Source organism: Sander lucioperca, chromosome 21, assembly GCF_008315115.2.
Source record: "Sander lucioperca isolate FBNREF2018 chromosome 21, SLUC_FBN_1.2, whole genome shotgun sequence".
In the NCBI taxonomy this organism is placed as follows: domain Eukaryota; kingdom Metazoa; phylum Chordata; class Actinopteri; order Perciformes; family Percidae; genus Sander; species Sander lucioperca.
The window spans coordinates 1551246-1575051 of NC_050193.1; the positions used below are offsets into that span (position 1 = coordinate 1551246).

General features: G+C 45.3%; 1 protein-coding gene and 1 pseudogene across 1 annotated transcript in view; one reads left to right on the forward strand and one right to left on the reverse strand.

The window, feature by feature from the left end:
• The window catches only part of LOC116062301, a 1036964-nt pseudogene that overhangs the window by 841028 nt on the left and 172130 nt on the right, over window positions 1-23806 (forward strand).
• Window positions 529-23806, reverse strand: part of zgc:158376 (uncharacterized protein LOC100101643 homolog) — a 24953-nt gene continuing 1675 nt past the window's right edge. Inside the window, exons 2-11 of the mRNA XM_035996642.1 lie at window positions 22706-22906; window positions 21363-21506; window positions 20888-20974; window positions 20344-20535; window positions 20168-20200; window positions 18136-19385; window positions 7272-7435; window positions 6415-6576; window positions 5486-5707; window positions 529-5246 (exon numbers count right to left, since the gene is read on the reverse strand). Of these exons, the coding sequence (XP_035852535.1) occupies window positions 4990-5246; window positions 5486-5707; window positions 6415-6576; window positions 7272-7435; window positions 18136-19385; window positions 20168-20200; window positions 20344-20535; window positions 20888-20974; window positions 21363-21506; window positions 22706-22891 (2697 nt within the window). The 5' untranslated portion in view covers window positions 22892-22906 and the 3' untranslated portion in view covers window positions 529-4989. The remainder of the gene's footprint in view (window positions 5247-5485; window positions 5708-6414; window positions 6577-7271; window positions 7436-18135; window positions 19386-20167; window positions 20201-20343; window positions 20536-20887; window positions 20975-21362; window positions 21507-22705; window positions 22907-23806) is intronic.

A 23806-nucleotide genomic window follows, 5' to 3' on the forward strand; every position in this document is an offset into this window, starting at 1 on the left:
GAACATCAACAAGACTCACATTGTCAATGTCTTTGAAATGAATCAGAAAGTCACTTTTATTGTTGCAAATAAAGATTTAAAAAAATGAACCGGATATGTCGAGAAAGGACTGAAACAACCTATAAGTTAGAGTTTACGAGCAACACGTGAACGCAGCAGTACACTCCTCTCGTCGGTCTCTCCCTTCTTATATACAGTCTATGGTCTCTCCCTATCCGCGCGCCCGTTTCTTCCTCCTCGCACCTAAATCCAGATTAGAGTTTTTAATTCAGGAAAATATCACAAAGAAGGAAAACTATGATCATAATGACTTTATTTAAAATTATTAAAAATAAATCAATTCAAGATACAAAACAGTTAGTTACTCACGTTACTGTAATTGAGTAGTACTTTTGTGTACTTTGACTTTTTAAAGTAGTTTTTAAAATCTGTAATTTTACTTTTACTGTTTTGTGTATGTGTGTGTGTGTGTGTGTGTGTGTGTGTGTGTGTGTGTGTGTGTGTAACAGACCAAGAGCCAGTGGGATGTAAAAAGGAACCATTGCTTCTTTATTAGTTAGTCATTTTACAGTAGTCACTCGTACGTAGCTGCCTTGAGTTGGTCTTTTTCTCTCTCTCTTTTACTTTTTCTTTCCAACTTCTTCCTCATTTTTTTACATCAACACAACGGAATAGTCATGGCAAAAGTATAAAAACAAACCAAAAAAAAACAGGATAAAAATGCCCATTTTCACAACAAAAACTACATTTGGCAAAAAGGTGGGGATGAAGGTGACGATGGCGATGATCCAGTGCATCTTTAAAACAGATTTTTACTTAGAGAACACAGATATGTCTGGGTGTCTGATTGGATAAGAGCTTTCAGGAGTCAGGGGTTTTCACCCAATCGGATTTTGATCCCGTCACTTGTTGCTAGGTAAAGTTCGAAGCTGTGATATGCATCATTGATCCCCACGTTTACAGTAGAAAAAAAACTAAATCTTTAACTGAATACAAAAAGATAAAATATAAAAACTGACCTTTCAACAGCGAAACATTGATCTGGCGTGTTTATGGCACAATTGTAAATGTAATGAATACTTTTAGTTTCCAGGACTACGGCGAGCGTCTAACGGCGCGTTACCTCTGCTGCACGGCGTTAAACTAAAGACGTCTAAATCACGTGTGTCTAACTCAAGGACCGCACGCTTTTGGCCCGCCTAGTTTTTTTCCGATGTTTTTGTGGCTTTTCAGGAAAATGTTTTTGGCGCTTTTTAATTTAATGGCTAAGTTACTCTTTTCAGGGCTTCGTGTGGACCAAAAATCTAAGTGAGAAAAGCTATATTAGCTTAGCTTTAACAACAATACCAGTCAAATATGTTTGCCTTTTCAAAATAAAAGCATGTCAATAAACTCTACATGTCCATCTCTTAATGTGTGTGTGTGTGTGTGTGTGTGTGTGTGTGTGTGTGTGTGGTTTGTTGCCAGGTTTCACAGTTTACTCACAAATGTTTATTATTTAACCCAGCTGAACCCTGAACTTCTGGCGTACTTGTACTCAATTATCAAAATATGTGTTTAATCTGTTGATTAAGTGACTGATTAAACAGTAATACTATTAATCTGTGTTTGTGCCGAACAGGTTCGTATTCTAGATTACTTAAGTTTTCTGAATGTTTATGTTGTAATACGCAGGTGAGACTTTATGTAATGTTAAACTAAAGACACAAATAAACACAGTGAAGTAATATAAACACCTATGTATGTATTTTGGATGTTTCTTTTCCAGATAGTCTTAAAGAAAGTAAAATAGCCCAAAAACTCAAATTAGAAAAGTAATTAAACTATGTTTTTGCCAAAGTATAAAATAAAGTTAAGTTCAGACGCCAAAACAACTTGTTAAGTTTAGGAAAAAGATGGTTTGGATTGAAATATGTTTGTTACTTTTGTTCTGTGAAGAATGAAGCTGTATAAATAAAGTTGTTACCAAAGTTTCCACAGATCTAACGTTAAGATTACAACCAGTCTAACTAAATCTTAATTATCTTGCTGTTCAAGCATTTAGTTTTAGACTCTAGAGACTTATTTACTGACTATTACATGTTATGTCTTTGACTGGGAGTAACTGTGTCTGTAAAAAGGTGCTCTATAACTAAACTTTGCTAGCTTGCTCGCCAACTTTAGCTTGTCCGCCACAACGGCACTTTTCCCGCTCGCTCTCTCGACTTAATTTAAAGGATCGAAGATTCAGTTTCACGTCTTTGTTCTTCAGAAGCAGCAGAGGTAACACAGCAGTAACCGGGACTAACGCTCGAAGCTAACACGACACCGCGTAGCTAACACAACACTGTGTAGCTTTACCCTGACAAAACATACGCTGTAATGATTTCACTGTAGCTGTAGTCCGTGCTGATTGGCTGTTTGATTACATCCCCACCCCCCCCTCCCTCAGTGCAGCCAGTGAGATAAAAACAGTCCCAGCTGGAGAGATATGAGTCTTCTCCTCCGTCACACAATCGTCAGCAGCTCACATTGATTTGTAACTTTTTTGCTTTAAACGTGAAATTCAGTTTGTGGTCAACTGACTTTTTTTTTTTTTTAAATTAGGCCCCGTCGGAAAACTACGGGAGCATATTTGACCCAAAAGAAGACAAGAAACAAAAACAGATGAAAAAAGTAGGAATAAAAATGTACTAAAAAATACTCAAGATTATGTATAAAATAATAATTTGAAAGTTTTAACAGGATTATTAAACACTAAATCCAGATTATGAGACAGTGAAGGTTAGGAGACGTTTATATTATTAAACTGAACTGTTGATGTTGATTTAGAAGGTCAAGATCTGGAGACTTAAATTAGGATGTTGATGCTAAAGATTACAACACAATCTTAATTTGGATTTACTGTCTAGTGTTTCAAAATCCTGAGATAAATCCATATTATGGGATAGTACCAATTTATCGAGATTATAAAATCAAACCAAGACAATAAGACACAAATCAAGATTGTGTGTCTGTCTGTCTGTGTGTGTCCACATCCAGAATGAAAACCTGCCAAATTAATTGTTTTTGGTGGACACGTGTTAACGTTTTTAGTTTGATTTTCATCTGTTAAATTTGTTTAAAATCTGCAGAAAACTCTGCGTTCACAGACTCTGTGTTAATAATCCTGATGCCGAGAGTATTTAGAACTTTTAATCTATTCCTAACTTCTTCTAATGTGGCAGAAATGGGCTCCCGTAGCAAAAACACAGATTTCAGATTCAAATTCATCAATGTGAACAAACACAGAAGAAATGTTCATCATGTAGAAAACAAAAAAACACATAACAATGAACCACTGCGTATAAAAATAGTCACAAAACTTAAAAGTTGTGGAGGAGGAATGTGTGTTTGGACTGAAAATAAATTATACTCCTGAGAAAACACAATCAATAAGTTCCCAAAATACTCTGATCAGAGGTGAAGAACACTGACAGGAGGGAGAAGATGATTTAGATGATGATGATGATGATGATGCTGATATTAAAAGACAGAGGGGAAGATGAATGAATGAGGCGAACGTTGAAGACACTGAGGCTCAGATTCGAAATACACCCTGTGCTGTCGGTCTGACACACACTCAGAGACACGCAAACACACACCTATACACACACACACACACACCTATACACACACACACACACACACACACACACACACACACACACACACACACACACACACACACACACACACACACACACACACACACACACACACACACACACACACACACACACACACACACACACACACACACACGAGTGGTCTCTGACTGCAGCCTTGTCTCAACAGAATCGGTGTTTTTCTGGCTGGACTCTGGTCTGATGATTCTCTCTTTCAATACTTTTTGTTCTCTATAAACTTGGCTAAACTTTATTATTTATATTTATCTTCAGGAAAACACTGTCACGCTCTGAAGGCTGCTCACGTCCAAACTGACGGGTTATTCCAGCGACAGAAAATTAATCGGCAGATATTTCCATCATCCATCAATCGTTTCAGGCAAAAGTGCCAAACTGGAACGGTCAGTGGTTAGGGTTTACGTTCAGTGTGAATAAACTCAGTGTCTGTCTCTGTGGATCTACAGAGGGGTGTTATGGGTAACTGGGTTAGGGGGGGGTAAGTGAAGCCAAAACATCTGGACCGCCCCCTGGCGGCAGGGTGGCAGTATAGCGCATAAGCCCCGCCTACCAAACTAAATAATCCAATCACCCGTCCCATGGACGTTAGGTGGTTGTAATGTCAGTTTGGGTTGTATTAGTTCTTTGATGCCGTTAAAAACTGGGCTGAAACCTCATGACTGACAGCAGGGATTGACTCCTGATTGGTCGGGCCGCTGTGTGGGTGGGACTTGGATACCGTGGTAAAAACATTCCAACTTTTTTCTAAATTTGTTCATACTTTTACCTTGAAATATTCCGACTTTTATTCTATAAATTAAGTCTGTGTGAGTGTGTGTGTGTGTGTGTGAGAGTGTGTGTGTGTGTGTGTGTGAGTGTGAGTGTGTTGGGCTTTAGGAAGCACTGATCCACATTCTAGAGACAGAACCACTCATCCATTCATCAGAACATAATCCACACATTTTCGGTAGTTGCAGCACTAGAGTTTTCCTGCAGATGGACGCGGGGCGTGATGATTGGTCGTAGCTTAGGAGGACGGACGGGGGGGAAGAAGAAGAAGGAGTGAAAGGGGTTTGGGGTCATTTACAGTAAACTACAGATATATACACACACCCAAAATTGTACAGAGAACAAATATGTACATGCTCAGGGTTTCTATTTTTTCACTATTACCCACAACTTTCCCAAAATGTTTTTCCTCCTCCTCCTCCTCCTCATCTTCTCTGTACGAGAGGAGAAATGTTCAGGCTCCTCCTCCTCTTCTGTCTGTAGTGTAAGGAGGCTGGGGGGCGGGGCTTGGAGCCGCCTGGACCAATCACGAAGCCCAGAAACATTGAGGAGGGTTTTAGCTGTTCTTTAGCAGCGTTCTGTCTTCAGGACAGGAGGAGGAGGAGGAGGCAGCAGCAGCGAGCGTGGCGGCGGCGGCAGACGAGGAAGAGGACGAGGAGGAGGTGGACGAGGATGAGGAGGAGGAGTGGGGGGGGAAGGACAGCAGCTGTCCCATCTCCGAGGACAACAGGGAGCAGCAGCGCAGGTCCACCGTCTGAAGAGAGGAGCAGCGACGCAGCAACGAGACACACTGCTCCGTCACCTTAGCACAACCTGAGAGACAGACAGGCAGGCAGAGAGAGAGACAGGCAGACAGAGGCAGAGAGAGAGAGAGAGAGAGAGAGACAGACAGATAGACAGACAGACAGGCAGGAGAGAGACAGAAGTGGAAGTTAGAGAGAATGCAGCTTTAAGGAGCTTCAGGTTGACTTTTCAGGCCCAGAGGTTGTGGCTTGGGTCATACACTCAGGTGAGACAGCTCTCAGGGGGGAGACGGGGGAGACAGTGTTTACCTGCCAGGTTGATGTGTGTGAGGCTCTCTCTCAGGGGGGAGACGGGGGAGGAGAGGGTGAGCACCGTCTGGTCACTGATGTTCCCACACTGGCTCAGGTCTAAGCGACTCAGGTGAGGGACGTAGCGCACCAGCAGGCGGGATGACGCGTCCGTCAGGTCCAGGCCGGCCAATCGCAGCTCTGTCACGTTCTGGAAACGCCCCACTCTGGTTTCACCGTGAGCTGGTAGACCAATCAAAGAGCAGAGGACAAGGACAGGTTAGTGAACTGGCCCGGTCGACCAATCAAACACACTGTAAATTGTCACTACACACTACTTAATAAAAATACATTTTCATTGAAAAGAAGCACTTATTTGCCCCAAAATCACCATCACCAAACCCACCAGACTCCATGTAAATAATCAGGACTTTTAGCGTGTATAGAGCCAGCATATCTCCACATGTAAATGGGTGAATTAAGGGTGATTGTTGGATTGTGATTGCTTTTGATAGTTTTATTTAGTTTCTGTCCACTTTGAAGAAGTGTGTTTTACGATGCTAAAAGTCCTGATTATTTACATGGAGTCTGGTGGGTTTGGTGATGGTGATTTCGGGGCTGTTTCATGTTAAACTAAAAGATCTATCTCTGTAGGGATCCATCCCATAATGTTGTCAGACACTTATAATAATAATCTGAGTCTGTCAGCAGCAACAACAGAACTTTTAGTGACTTTAACTGCTGCTGAACATTAGTCCTGTAGGGTTACATTACAGCTTGGTTCTGGTTTAATACTGGACCAGTTGTTCCATCAGACAATCAGACACAGTGTGTGTGTGTGTGTGTGTGTGTGTGTGTGTGTGTGTGTGTGTGTGTGTGTGTGTGTGTGTGTATGTATGTGTATGTGTGTGTCTCTGTGTGCATGTTGTCTGTGTGTGTGTGTCTCTCACCTGTCCGGGTGTCTGGTGGGGGGGCCAGCAGGTCCCTCAGGTGAGAGTCTTTGAGGTCCTCCACTCTGCTGAGGTCCAGCAGCTTCAGACAGGGACAGACGGCCTGACACAGAGCCGAGACCGCCGGCCAGGCACAGCCAGACACATTCAGTTCCAGCAGACCTGCACACAGCGCAGAGGACACCTCACACTCAGACAGGTAGGAACCAGGAAGGGGTTAGAACAAAGAAAACACATCCAGCATCTGTGGGAAGATAGTGATGTGGACAGAGAGTGATGTAGACCAGAGAGTGATGTAGACCAGAGAGTGATGTAGACCAGAGAGTGATGTAGACCAGAGAGTGACGTAGACAGAGAGTGACGTAGACCAGAGAGTGACGTAGACCAGAGAGTGACGTAGACCAGAGAGTGACGTAGACCAGAGAGTGATGTAGACCAGAGAGTGATGTAGACCAGAGAGTGATGTAGACAGAGAGTGATGTAGACCAGAGAGTGATGTAGACCAGAGAGTGATGTAGACAGAGAGTGACGTAGACCAGAGAGTGACGTAAACCAGAGAGTGATGTAGACAGAGAGTGACGTAGACCAGAGAGTGATGTAGACCAGAGAGTGATGTAGACCAGAGAGTGATGTAGACCAGAGAGTGATGTAGACAGAGAGTGACGTAGACCAGAGAGTGATGTAAACCAGAGAGTGATGTAGACAGAGAGTGACGTAGACCAGAGAGTGACGTAGACCAGAGAGTGATGTAGACCAGAGAGTGATGTAGACCAGAGAGTGATGTAGACCAGAGAGTGATGTAGACCAGAGAGTGATGTAGACCAGAGAGTGATGTAGACAGGACGTGTTGGGGGCACCTTGTAAGCGGTTGATGAGCCACATCAGCTGTTTCTTGGAGATGTTGGTGTAGCCGAGGTTGAGGGAGACGGGCTGACGGCGGATGATCCCACTCAGCATGGGGGGGGTGATGGAGCGCTGCCGGCTCAGATCGATCTGCGTCCACAGACGTTTGTCACAACACCTGCAGGAGAAACCAGGCAACGTTTAACACAACCAGGGCTTGCCCTGCTATTATGTGGCTAAGGCACAGCGCCTAAGCAGTTAAACTTAAAAACAATGTGGAGAGCATCTGGACAATGAGCCGACCGTTATTATTATACATCCAGGGAGCCGACGCACAGGACGGGCGTTCGCTCGTTGTCTTCAGCACACACGCATGATAGTTCACGTACACAGTGGCAGAAACAGTGTCACACACACACACACCCAGAGGCTGCAGCAGCGAGAGAGAGAGAAATAAAGGAAGAGGGAGGTGTGTTTGTTTATGAGTATGAAGTAGCAGTAAAGTTACAGCTGTGAACATAGGAGTTGAATAAATGCTACAACTCCTAAAGACCCGAGCCAAGTTCCCGTGTCTTGGTTGCTGGCTGATGGTTAAAGAGTGAATGGGTTAGCGCCCATGGAGCTAGCGACAACTTCAGCACAGGCTCACTGACTTAAGGTGGGCTGGCTTTAAGGTGGACCAGCTATTCTCATTTTAGTGACATGCTGCTTCCTCCAAAATGCTGCCTTAGTAATCTGTCCCTGGCTGCAACCGACAACCACTAAATTGTGTGCAAATAATACCGTGATGACGTCACTAATATGCAAATTAGCTTATGACATCATGTGCACCTAAGCGCTCTTATTTACTTCCCGACGCAGCGTTTTACCTTACCCGGGCCATTGGGCAACCCTGATTGTTGAACCCTGTTCCCTGTAATAAAAGATGGATTTCTCAAACAAAGATCCATTTAATCTGTCTATTGTCAGTCACCTGCAGGCTGATTTTGGGCGCCACTTCAGCCGAATAAATGTTACTTTAGTGGTATTTATTTATTAAATATCTGTTCTAGCTTTTCCAATGTTCTAGACACAGATATTGTGATAATAACGGTCCAAATTTATGTGAAAAGGAGACACAAACCGACCACAAAAGGACGCCAAACGACCACAGAGATGCAAAACAACCCCAAAGAAAACACAAATGACCCAAAAGAGACACAACACGTCTACGAAGAGACACAACACGTCTACAAAGAGACAACACGATTACAAAGAGACACAACACGTCTACAAAGAGACAACACGTCTACGAAGAGACACAACACGTCTACAAAGAGACACAACACGTCTACAAAGAGACAACACGTCTACAAAGAGACAACACGTCTACGAAGAGACAACACGTCTACGAAGAGACACAACACATCTACAAAGAGACAACACGATTACAAAGAGACACAACACGTCTACAAAGAGACAACACGTCTACGAAGAGACACAACACGTCTACGAAGAGACACAACACGTCTACAAAGAGACACAACACGTCTACAAAGAGACACAACACGTCTACGAAGAGACAACACGTCTACGAAGAGACAACACGTCTACGAAGAGACAACACGTCTACGAAGAGACACAACACGTCTACAAAGAGACAACACGTCTACAAAGAGACAACACGTCTATAAAGAGACAACACGTCTATAAAGAGACAACACGACTACAAAGAGACACAACACGACTACAAAGAGACACAACACGACTACAAAGAGACAACACGTCTACAAAGAGACACAACACGACTACAAAGAGACAACACGACTACAAAGAGACAACACGACTACAAAGAGACAACACGACTACAAAGAGACAACACGACTACAAAGAGACAACACGACTACAAAGAGACACAACACAAATAGAGACACAATACGACTACAAAGAGACACAACACGACTACAAAGAGACACAACACGTCTACAAAGAGACAACACGTCTACAAAGAGACAACACGTCTACAAAGAGACAACACGTCTAGAAAGAGACCCAACGCGTCTACGAAGAGACCCAACACGACTACAAAGAGACCCAACACGACTACAAAGAGACCCAACACGACTACAAAGAGACACAACACGACTACAAAGAGACACAACACAACTACAAAGAGACAACACGTCTACAAAGAGACACAAGAGACACAACACGACTACAAAGAGACAACACGAGTGCAAAGAGACACAACACGACTACAAAGAGACACAACACGACTACAAAGAGACACAACACGACTACAAAGAGACAACACGTCTACAAAGAGACAACACGACTACAAAGAGACAACACGACTACAAAGAGACACAACACAACTAGAGACACAATACGACTACAAAGAGACACAACACGACTACATAGAGACAACATGTCTACAAAGAGACACAACATGACTACAAAAAGACAACACGTCTACAAAAAGACCCAACACAACTAGAGACACAACATGACTACAAAGAGACAACATGACTACAAAGAGACAATGTCTATGAAGAGACAACACGTCTACGAAGAGACACAACACGACTACAAAGAGACACAACACGACTACAAAGAGACAACACGTCTATAAAGAGACACAACACGACTACAAAGAGACAGCACGTCAACGAAGAGACCCAACACGACTACAAAGAGACAACACATCTAAAGAGACAGAACACATCTACGAAGAGACAACACATCTACGAAGAGACAACACATCTACGAAGAGACACAACACAACTACAAAGAGACAACACGTCTACAAAGAGACACAACACGACTACAAAGAGACAACACGACTACAAAGAGACACAACACGTCTACAAAGAGACACAACACGTCTACAAAGAGACAATGTCTACGAAGAGACAACACATCTACGAAGAGACAACACATCTACGAAGAGACAACACATCTACGAAGAGACACAACACGACTACAAAAAGACAACACGACTACAAAGAGACACAACACGTCTACAAAGAGACACAACACAACTACAAAGAGACAACACGTCTACAAAGAGACACAAGAGACACAACACGTCTACAAAGAGACACAACACGTCTACAAAGAGACACAACACGTCTACAAAGAGACAACCCGACTACAAAGAGACAACACGACTACAAAGAGACAACACGACTAGAGACACAATACGACTACAAAGAGACACAACATGTCTACAAAGAGACAACACGTCTACAAAGAGACAACACGTCTACAAAGAGACCCAACACGTCTACAAAGAGACCCAACACGTCTACGAAGAGACCCAACACGTCTACGAAGAGACCCAACACGACTACAAAGAGACCCAACACGACTACAAAGAGACCCAACACGACTACAAAGAGACACAACACGACTACAAAGAGACAACACGACTACAAAGAGACCTAACACAACTAGAGACAACACGACTAAAAGAGACACAACACGACTACAAAGAGACAACACGTCTACAAAGAGACAACACGACTACAAAGAGACAACACGACTACAAAGAGACAACACGACTACAAAGAGACACAACACAACTAGAGACACAATACGACTACAAAGAGACACAACACGACTACAAAGAGACAACATGTCTACAAAGAGACACAACATGACTACAAAGAGACAACACGTCTACAAAAAGACCCAATACAACTAGAGACACAACATGACTGCAAAGAGACAACATGACTACAAAGAGACAATGTCTACGAAGAGACAACACGTCTACGAAGAGACACAACACGACTACAAAAAGACAACACGTCAACGAAGAGACACAACACGACTACAAAGAGACACAACACGACTACAAAGAGACACAACACGACTACAAAGAGACAACACGACTACAAAGAGACAACACGACTACAAAGAGACAACACGACTACAAAGAGACAGCACGTCAACGAAGAGACCCAACACGACTACAAAGAGACAACACAACTACAGAGACAACACGTCTATAAAGAGACACAACACGACTACAAAGAGACAACACGTCTATAAAGAGACACAACTCGACTACAAAGAGACAGCACGTCAATGAAGAAACCCAACACGACTAGAAAGAGACACAACACGTCTACAAAGAGACACAACACGTCAACGAAGAGACACAACACGTCAACAAAGAGACAACACAACTACAAAGAGACAACACGTCTAAAGAGACAGAACACAACTACAAAGAGACAACACGTCTACAAAGAGACACAACACGACTACAATGAGACAATGTCTACGAAGAGACAACACATCTACGAAGAGACAACACATCTACGAAGAGACACAACACAACTACAAAGAGACAACACGTCTACAAAGAGACACAACACGACTACAAAGACACACAACACGTCTACAAAGAGACACAACACGTCTACAAAGAGACACAACACGTCTACAAAGAGACACAACACGTCTACAAAGAGACAATGTCTACGAAGAGACAACACATCTACGAAGAGACAACACATCTACGAAGAGACAACACATCTACGAAGAGACACAACACGACTACAAAAAGACAACACGTCAACGAAGAGACCCAACACGTCTACGAAAAGACAACACGTCTACAAAGAGACAACACGATTACGAAGAGACAACACAACTACAAAGAGACAACACGTCTACAAAGAGACACAACACGTATACAAAGAGACACAACACGACTACATAGAGACAACATGTCTATTAAGAGACAACACGTCTACAAAAAGACCCAACACAACTAGAGACACAATACGACTACAAAGAGACACAACACGTCTACAAAGAGACAACACGTCTACAAAGAGACAACACGTCTATGAAGAGACCCAACACGTCTACGAAGAGACCCAACACGTCTACGAAGAGACCCAACACGTCTACGAAGAGACCCAACACGTCTACGAAGAGACCCAACACGACTACAAAGAGACAACACGACTACAAAGAGACACAACATGACTACAAAGAGACAACATGTCTACAAAGAGACACAACATGACTACAAAGAGACAACACGTCTACAAAAAGACCCAATACAACTAGAGACACAACATGACTACAAAGAGACAACACAACTACAAAGAGACAACACAACTACAAAGAGACAACACGTCTATAAAGAGACACAACACGACTACAAAGAGACAACACGTCTACGAAGAGACCCAACACGTCTACGAAGAGACCCAACACGACTACAAAGAGACCCAACACGACTACAAAGAGACCCAACACGACTACAAAGAGACACAACACGACTACAAAGAGACAACACGACTACAAAGAGACCTAACACAACTAGAGACAACACGACTAAAAGAGACACAACACGACTACAAAGAGACAACACGTCTACAAAGAGACAACACGACTACAAAGAGACAACACGACTACAAAGAGACAACACGACTACAAAGAGACACAACACAACTAGAGACACAATACGACTACAAAGAGACACAACACGACTACAAAGAGACAACATGTCTACAAAGAGACACAACATGACTACAAAGAGACAACACGTCTACAAAAAGACCCAATACAACTAGAGACACAACATGACTGCAAAGAGACAACATGACTACAAAGAGACAATGTCTACGAAGAGACAACACGTCTACGAAGAGACACAACACGACTACAAAAAGACAACACGTCAACGAAGAGACACAACACGACTACAAAGAGACACAACACGACTACAAAGAGACACAACACGACTACAAAGAGACAACACGACTACAAAGAGACAACACGACTACAAAGAGACAACACGACTACAAAGAGACAGCACGTCAACGAAGAGACCCAACACGACTACAAAGAGACAACACAACTACAGAGACAACACGTCTATAAAGAGACACAACACGACTACAAAGAGACAACACGTCTATAAAGAGACACAACTCGACTACAAAGAGACAGCACGTCAATGAAGAAACCCAACACGACTAGAAAGAGACACAACACGTCTACAAAGAGACACAACACGTCAACGAAGAGACACAACACGTCAACAAAGAGACAACACAACTACAAAGAGACAACACGTCTAAAGAGACAGAACACAACTACAAAGAGACAACACGTCTACAAAGAGACACAACACGACTACAATGAGACAATGTCTACGAAGAGACAACACATCTACGAAGAGACAACACATCTACGAAGAGACAACACATCTACGAAGAGACACAACACAACTACAAAGAGACAACACGTCTACAAAGAGACACAACACGACTACAAAGACACACAACACGTCTACAAAGAGACACAACACGTCTACAAAGAGACACAACACGTCTACAAAGAGACACAACACGTCTACAAAGAGACAATGTCTACGAAGAGACAACACATCTACGAAGAGACAACACATCTACGAAGAGACAACACATCTACGAAGAGACACAACACGACTACAAAAAGACAACACGTCAACGAAGAGACCCAACACGTCTACGAAAAGACAACACGTCTACAAAGAGACAACACGATTACGAAGAGACAACACAACTACAAAGAGACAACACGTCTACAAAGAGACACAACACGTATACAAAGAGACACAACACGACTACATAGAGACAACATGTCTATTAAGAGACAACACGTCTACAAAAAGACCCAACACAACTAGAGACACAATACGACTACAAAGAGACACAACACGTCTACAAAGAGACAACACGTCTACAAAGAGACAACACGTCTATGAAGAGACCCAACACGTCTACGAAGAGACCCAACACGTCTACGAAGAGACCCAACACGTCTACGAAGAGACCCAACACGTCTACGAAGAGACCCAACACGACTACAAAGAGACAACACGACTACAAAGAGACACAACATGACTACAAAGAGACAACATGTCTACAAAGAGACACAACATGACTACAAAGAGACAACACGTCTACAAAAAGACCCAATACAACTAGAGACACAACATGACTACAAAGAGACAACATGACTACAAAGAGACAATGTCTACGAAGAGACAACACGTCTACGAAGAGACACAACACGACTACAAAAAGACAACACGTCAACGAAGAGACCCAACACGTCTACGAAGAGACCCAACACGACTACAAAGAGACACAACACGACTACAAAGAGAGACAGCACGACTACAAAGAGACAGCACGTCAACGAAGAGACCCAACACGACTACAAAGAGACAACACAACTACAAAGAGACAACACAACTACAAAGAGACAACACGTCTATAAAGAGACACAACACGACTACAAAGAGACAACACGTCTATAAAGAGACACAACTCGACTACAAAGAGACAGCACGTCAACGAAGAGACCCAACACGACTACAAAGAGACAACACATCTACAAAGAGACAACACATCTACAAAGAGACAACACGACTACAAAGAGACACAACACGACTACAAAGAGACAGCACGTCAATGAAGAGACCCAACACGACTAGAAAGAGACAACACGTCAACGAAGAGACACAACACGTCAACGAAGAGACACAACACGTCAACGAAGAGACACAACACGTCAACGAAGAGACAACACGACTACAAAGAGACACAACACAACTACAAAGAGACAACACGTCTACAAAGAGACACAACACGACTACGAAGTGACAACACAACTACAAAGAGACACAACACGACTACAAAGAGACACCACGTCTATAAAGAGACAATACGTCTACGAAGAGACACAACACGTCTACAAAGAGACAACACGACTACAAAGAGACAACACGACTACAAAGAGACAACACGTCTACAAAGAGACACAACACGTCTACAAAGAGACAACACGACTACAAAGAGACAACACGACTACAAAGAGACAACACGACTACAAAGAGACACAACACGTCTACAAAGAGACAATGTCTACGAAGAGACAACACATCTACGAAGAGACACAACACGACTACAAAAAGACAACACGTCAACGAAGAGACCCAACACGTCTACGAAGAGACACAACACGACTACAAAGAGACACAACACGATTACGAAAAGACAACACAACTACAAAGAGACAACACGTCTACAAAGAGACACAACACGTCTACAAAGAGACACAACACGTCTACGAAGAGACACAACACGTCTACGAAGAGACACAACACGTCTACGAAGAGACACAACACGATTACGAAGAGACAACACAACTACAAAGAGACAACACGTCTACAAAGAGACACAACACGTATACAAAGAGACACAACACGTATACAAAGAGACACAACACGACTACATAGAGACAACATGTCTATTAAGAGACAACACGTCTACAAAAAGACCCAACACAACTAGAGACACAACATGACTACAAAGAGACAACATGACTACAAAGAGACAATGTCTACGAAGAGACAACACGTCTACGAAGAGAAACAACACGACTACAAAAAGACAACACAACTACAAAGAGACAACACAACTACAAAGAGACAACACGTCTATAAAGAGACACAACACGACTACAAAGAGACAACACGTCTATAAAGAGACACAACACGACTACAAAGAGACACAACACGACTACAAAGAGACAGCACGTCAATGAAGAGACCCAACACGACTAGAAAGAGACACAACACGTCAACGAAGAGACACAACACGTCAACCAAGAGACACAACACGTCAACGAAGAGACACAACACGTCAACGAAGAGACAACACGACTACAAAGAGACAACACAACTACAAAGAGACACAACACAACTACAAAGAGACAACACGTCTACAAAGAGACAACACGACTACGAAGTGACAACACAACTACAAAGAGACACAACACGACTACAAAGAGACACCACGTCTATAAAGAGACACAATACGTCTACGAAGAGACACAACTCGACTACAAAGAGACAGCACGTCAACGAAGAGACCCAACACGACTACAAAGAGACAACACATCTACAAAGAGACACAACACGACTACAAAGAGACACAACACGACTACAAAGAGACACAACACGACTACAAAGAGACAGCACGTCAATGAAGAGACCCAACACGACTAGAAAGAGACACAACACGTCAACGAAGAGACACAACACGTCAACGAAGAGACACAACACGTCAACGAAGAGACACAACACGTCAACGAAGAGACAACACGACTACAAAGAGACAACACAACTACAAAGAGACACAACACAACTACAAAGAGACAACACGTCTACAAAGAGACACAACACGACTACGAAGTGACAACACAACTACAAAGAGACACAACACGACTACAAAGAGACACCACGTCTATAAAGAGACACAATACGTCTACAAAGAGACAACACGACTACAAAGAGACAACACGACTACAAAGAGACAACACGACTACCAAGAGACAACACGACTACAAAGAGACAACACGACTACAAAGAGACAACACGACTACAAAGAGACACAACACGTCTACAAAGAGACAATGTCTACGAAGAGACAACACATCTACGAAGAGACACAACACGTCTACAAAGAGACACAACACGTCTACAAAGAGACACAACACGTCAACGAAGAAACACAACACGACTACAAAGAGACACAACACGTATACAAAGAGACACAACACGTATACAAAGAGACACAACACGTATACAAAGAGACAACACGACTACAAAGAGACAACATGTCTATTAAGAGACACAACACGTCTACAAAGAGACAACACGACTACAAAGAGACACAACGTCTACAAAGAGACCCAACACAACTAGAGACAACACGTCTACAAAGAGACAACACAACTAGAGACAACACGACCACAAAGAGACACAACACGACTACAAAGAGACAACACGTCTACCAAGAGACACAACACGTCTACAAAGAGACAACACGACTGCAAAGAGACACAACACAACTAGAGACACAACTAGAGACAACACGACTACAAAGAGACACAACACGACTACAAAGAGACACAACACGACTACGAAGAGACCTAACACAACTAGAGACAACACGACTACAAAGAGACAACACGTCTACAAAGAGACCACACAACTACAAAGAGATAACACGTCTACAAAGAGACACAACACAACTAGAGACACAACACGACCACAAAGAGACAACACGTCTACCAAGAGACACAACACGTCTACAAAGAGACAACACGACTACAAAGAGACACAACACAACTAGAGACACAACACGACTACAAAGAGACACAACACGTCTACGAAGAGACCTAACACAACTAGAGACAACACGTCTACAAAGAGACACAACACAACTAGAGACAACACGACCACAAAGAGACACAACACGACTACAAAGAGACAACACGTCTACCAAGAGACACAACACGTCTACAAAGAGACAACACGACTGCAAAGAGACACAACTAGAGACACAACACGACTACAAAGAGACACAACACGACTACAAAGAGACACAACACGTCTACAAAGAGACACAACACGTCTACAAAGAGACACAACACGTCTACAAAAAGACCCAACACAACTAAAGACCCAACACAACTACAACGAGACACAACACATTACATTTTTTGAATTAGAAAACATAAAATTTTCTTTGTAAACCCCTCAGAGAATACGCACACCTAAAACGGGTTTCATGCTTCTTGCGGTCAACGTGGTCGGTGCGAAGCATCTGGTCTTCCATACCGACCGCGGTCAGAGCTGCTCAAAGGAGGGACTTCTTCTCTCCTGTAGCCAATCATTGCAACGTGGCCAATGCGACCGCGTTGTTATAATCGGCCAGGCGGCGTTTCATGTTTGTGTCATATTGCCGCCCGCACCGCGCTGACTGCAAGAAGCATGAAGCAGCTTTAAGTCAGGGGAACACGTGACGTGTCACTTACCAGCGGCTCCAGGTGCGACACACCCTCATGCAGACGCACAGCTCTCTTTGGCTCAGGTGCGTGAAGACTCGCAGCCAGACGTCGCGGGTCATGATGTGGGCTGAGCCAGAGTCCAACGGCAGGCAGCTGGGCTCGGGGCAGGCGGGCGGTGGCCGCACCAGGTGGCGCTCCATCTGAACGGGGCGGGGTGGCGAAGGCACGGCCGGCGGGCTGCGCTTCATCATCTGAGAGCGCGGGGTGAGCCGGGACGGCTGCGAGCAGGGCGACGCCGCCATGGCTGACATCGTGAGGCCGCCTACTCCCCCGTTGGAGGTGGGGAGGGAGGCGGAAGGCGGTGCAGCGCTGTTCCTGGATGCCTTACTGTTGCTGCGGATCTTGTTGCCGCGGCTACCACTGCCTTTGTTCCCGCCGCTGTGTCTGTGATTGCTCAGAACTCCGCTGGCGTTCTCCTTCTCCCCGCCTTCCCTCCCCCCTCCCGCGCCTCCTCGTGTCCGCCCGTTGCGCGCCTCCTGCCCGTTGCTGCGCTGCTTCCCCGGGAAGCCGCCGTCGTGCTGCGAGGACGGAGGCATCTGATTGGAGGAGAGCGGGGAGGGTGGGGGGAGGGAGGCGGAGTTCTTCCTGGTCCTGTCGGAGGCGGGTGCGTCCTCGTCCTCTCCGTCCGGCGGGGCTTTCCGCCCTCGCGGCGGTAGCCCCGCCTCTCTCCGCCGAGCCTTCTCCCCCCCTCCCTGCTCCTCCTCCCGGACCTCCTCCTCCCCCCTCCCTCCCGCCTCCCCCTCCGACTCCTCGCTGGCGCTGAAGCCCAGCTCGGCCAGACGCCGCTCCCGCTCCCTCTCTCTCTCCCGCTCGCTGCGGCTCCTTTCCCGTTCGGCCCGCCCCCCACTGCTGTTGCCGTAGGCGACGGGAGGAGGCGGCGCAGGGGAGGAGGACGAAGGCGAAGAGCCGCCTCCCGCCTGCTCCCCCCTCAGGGAGTCGTCGGAGTCGGACTCGGAGTCAGACTCGGAGCTGGAGGAAGAAGACGACGACGACTCGGGCCGGCGCTCCAGCAGACACATCCTCTTGAAGCGCTCTAGTTTCTCTCGGTGATGCGAGCGCTGGTCTGCGCTCGACGTCCCCCCCACAGCCCCCCCCCCTCCTCCTCCTCCTCCCCCGCTGGGTTGAGAAGAGGAGGAAGAGGAGGAGCCCTGCAGTCCTGCTGCTCCGCCTCCAGCTGACGAGATGGGACCATTGGACTCCGCCTCCGGTTTGGGTTTCTGACAGAGAGAATCAAACATTTAAATCAGCATTGGAACTGACAATGGAACCTACTGATCCAGACTTATTTTTCTGTAACTGTAAATTAATTAAAGGGTAACTTGTTTTTTTTCCAACCTGGACTCTTATGTCTCCACGTCTCTGTGTCTAAGTGTCTGACAACATTATGGAAAGGATCCCTACGAAGATAGACCATTTAGTTAAAGAGTAAGATCCTTTTAGTTTAACATGAAACAGCCCCGAAATCACCATCACCAAACCCACCAGACTCCATGTAAATAATCAGGACTTCTAGCGTGAATAGAGCCAGCATATTTCCACCAGACTCCATGTAAATAAGCACTACTTTTATCATCGTAAAACACACTTCATTCAAAGTGGACAGAAACTAAATAAAACTACCAAAAGCCGTCTTGGTTCATCTTTCCACTGTTCCAACAATCACCACTCTGGTTTGGTTGAAATAAACCCTTAATTCACCCATTTACATGTGGAAATATGCTGGCTCTATACACGCTAAAAGTCCTGATTATTTACATGGAGTCTGGTGGAAATATGCTGGCTCTATACACGCTAAAAGTCCTGATTATTTACATGGAGTCTGGTGGAAATATGCTGGCTCTATACACGCTAAAAGTGCTGAATATTTACATGGAGTCTGGTGGGTGTGGTGACGGTGATTTCAGGGCTGTTTCATGTTAAACTAAAAAGGACCTCACTCTCTAGTCCAGGTTGAAAAACACCAAAGTTCCCCCTTGAGACTGTCTAAAAGGCTTTGTACCTTTTTGAGGCGTTTTTCGTGGGCGCCCTTCATCTGCGAGAGAGAGAGAGAGAGAGAGAGAGAGAGAGAGAGAGAGAGAGAGAGAGAGAGAGAGAGACAGGAAGAGGAGACAGACAGTCAGACAGACAGAGGTTAAACACGCATCAGATGTGCTCTGTGATTGGCCAACACTGCACCTTCTTCTTGGGCCCGCTGTCCTGCGGCAGCTCCTTCTCCTTCTTCCTCTTGTGCCCCCCCTCCGTCGTCGTCCTCCCCCCCTCCTCCAGGGAGGGAGGGGCTTTCTTTTTAGGGGGAGGGTCGTCTGTGAGCTTCCAGCGGCCGACCTCGCCGTTATCCAGCCGGCGCTTCCCCGAGCCGTCGGCCTGGTCCTGGACACAGACAGGAGGACGCTCAAACACACTCGCACTGTCACAGACGCGCTCTCTGCTCACTACTACAGGCACACGCTTGATTCAAGGCCCTAACGCACGCCCACGTTATAAAGTACTCCCACATGTTTGGAGAGAGTTACACCGCATTTTAACGGGACGGAAAGAGATCTCAACACCGGTTAGCACCCTGGCCACCGCAGCGGCACAAGCTGAATCTATCTCTACGTTATTACAGTATTACAGTAATCGTTTATATATCCGAATAGTGGAATACTGAGATCCAACCCTGTGGTGATCAATGTGAAGTGTGCCTCTGTAGGACACCGGGGGGTGGGGGGGGGACTCTCACCTTACTGGTTTTGCCCTCCTTGTGGCACTTGGGACACTCCCAGCAGTTTGGGATCTCATCGTTGATGATTCCTTCAGCTTTACCCATCTGACAAAACACACACACACACACACACACACACACACACACACACACACACACACACACACACACACACACACACACACACACACCTTGTTTTAAAATAACGGGAGCATCATTTACTAGATGAACATCCTGCTGTATAGAAGAAGACTTGAAACTAGCGATTGAGACCATAAACCTGTTATGAAAATGTTTACTGATGTAATAAATCAAGAGAGGAGTCAGCTCATCTTCTCACAGACTTCTTTCTGGAGCCAGTGGTCCTCAACGGATTCTCCTTAAAGTCAGTAAACGTCTCCCAGTAAAGATGTGTACATAAAGTGGGACTGTAGAGAGTCTGTCTGTCTGTTTGTTTGTTGGTTAATAAAGCGATGATGATGACGTCACCCACCTTGAGACAGCTGGGGTGGATGATCTCGTTGCAGATGGTGCACTCCATCAGAGAGAGGCTGAACTTCTCCTCCTCAGAGTCCACCGTGTCCTCCTTCCCCGCCTCGCCGCACGCAAAGCACACCGCCGTGTGAGGCAGCACCGGCTGCACACAGACAGACAGACAGGCAGAGAGAGAGGACAGAGACAATCAGACAGACGTGGAGAGAGAGATAGACAGGTTAGTGGCTGAATCCCAAAGCTCTTATTTGATAGTGAAATCAGGTTAGGAGAGAGAAAACGAGGAAATGTGTTTGAGAGGGATGAGAGGTCCTTTCCTCTAGGAAGCTAGTGGAGGAATTTAAGGACCTGAGACGACGTACCCAGTGTCCCCTGACATCTGGGGAATGTTCAGTCTCAAAACTGTGGCCAGAGTTGTGGACATATTTCCTCTCAACGGTGTGCAACGAGCTTTTGAGGCTTGTTTGGGCGTGTCAGAGATGTGAGCCAATCAGCAGAGATGTGTCCCAATGATGTGAGCCAATCAGCAGAGTAGTAAACTCGTGGTGATGAAAAGACAGAACAGGGTGTTCAACACACCAGCGGTTCACTTTAAATCAACCAGCTGGGTTTTGTCGGGGCTGAACGCCATGTTCTCTTCAGGTCATTTATTTTCTTGGGCCGAGCTTCACTGAGCAAAGAACAACTAAAAAGTGGTATGAACTCTCCTCCTCCCCCCAGTAACCAAAAATAAATACAGAAATAATATGAAGATGGACTGGCTCTCTCTCTCTCTCACACAGCGCCAGCAACCATCTCTGGTTGCCATGGAAACCCAGTTACCGTGGCCTGCTGGGCTGCGACTCTCAGCCGAAGCTATTTGAAGAGTCGACACAAAACATCACACCTTCACAGAGAGTGGGTGGGTGGGTGTATATGCATGTGTGTGTGTCTCTATATGTGTGTGTGTGTGTGTGTGTGTGTCTCTGTATGTGTGTGCGTGTGTGTGTGTCTATGTATGCATGTGCGTGCGTGCATGTCTCTGTATGCGTGTGTGCGTCTATATGTATGTGTGTGTCTCTGTATGCGTGCGTGCGTGTCCGTGTGTGTCTCTGTATGTGTGTGCGTCTATTTATGTGTGCGTCTCTGTATACGTGCGTGTACATCCGTGTGTGTGTGTGTGTGTATGTGTGTGCGTCTCTGTATACGTGCGTGTACATCCATGTGTGTGTGTGTATGTGTGCGTCTCTGTATACGTGCGTGTACATCCATGTGTGTGTGTGTGTGTGTGTGTGTGTGTGTGTGTGTGTGTGTGTGTGTGTGTGTGTGTGTGTGTGTGTGTGTGTGTGTGTGTGTGTGTCTCACCGCCGTGCACTGCCTCAGCAGACAGGACTGCTTCATGCGGCCGGGCCCTCCGAACTTCTTCATGTCTTTGCAGAAGTGACACTCTCCACACTCGGTCCTCTTGCAGGCCTGGCAGCGCCGGCACCGCGTCCGCCTGCGCCGCGCCCCCCCGCCAGCCCCACCGCCCAGCGCCTTACTGCCCGACATCCCCGAACAAGTCAGCTAGACAGAGAGAGAGAGACACACAGCGGTCAGGTTTACAAGGACAGTATAGGTTTTATACTTGAGATATACACAGGAAGGGTTTAAAACATAGAAATATCTGACCACGGTGTACCTTACCCCCCAGGGATGTCTGAAGATGGTGCCCGGCATTACAACCTTTCATGTTTTTGCCAGTTAGACTGGGGGGTGCCTGGGGATGGTGTGGGACTTTTCTGACCTGCTTGTCCCCCGTCCAACGCACCCGGCTCACGCTGTAGATGTAACAAGTATTTCTCTGTACTAACACATTATTTTGTGTGTCTGTCCCTGTGTGTTTGTATGTGTGTGTGTGTGTGTGTGTGTGTGTGTGTATTAAAATATATGTCATCTAAATCCAAGCACACTGGATTTTAGGACTGTACCGAATACTAATTGCTTTTTAACTTCCGCAGCGTTTGTTTACAGTAACGTAACGGGACTCTCGCGCCACGATTGGGACAGACCAGTCTGACCTCCGGTCACATGATTGTTAAAATCAGAGTTAGATTTTTTGCCGCAGGCATTCAAAACAAACGCAAAGACCTGCGTTATAACCGGACTGTCTGGCGAGTGACGGCGACCCAGTGTGTGTGAATGGTGTGACGCACGGCCGTAACTACGTTACTATCTTCAACCTTCATCACATCGGCTGCTATGGTATATAACCATAAAGTGGCTACGTACGTGGAGACACCGACCCTACGCCATGGCTACGTACGTAGGTACGTAGCCATGGCTGTATATTGTACAGTATGTGTCTATATTACTATTGTCTACTGAATGTTTACTACTACATGTCTACTTGTCTATGTATAGAGAGTTAACACCTACCAAAGTCTAATTCCTTGTGTATGTGAGTATACTTGGCCAATAAATCTG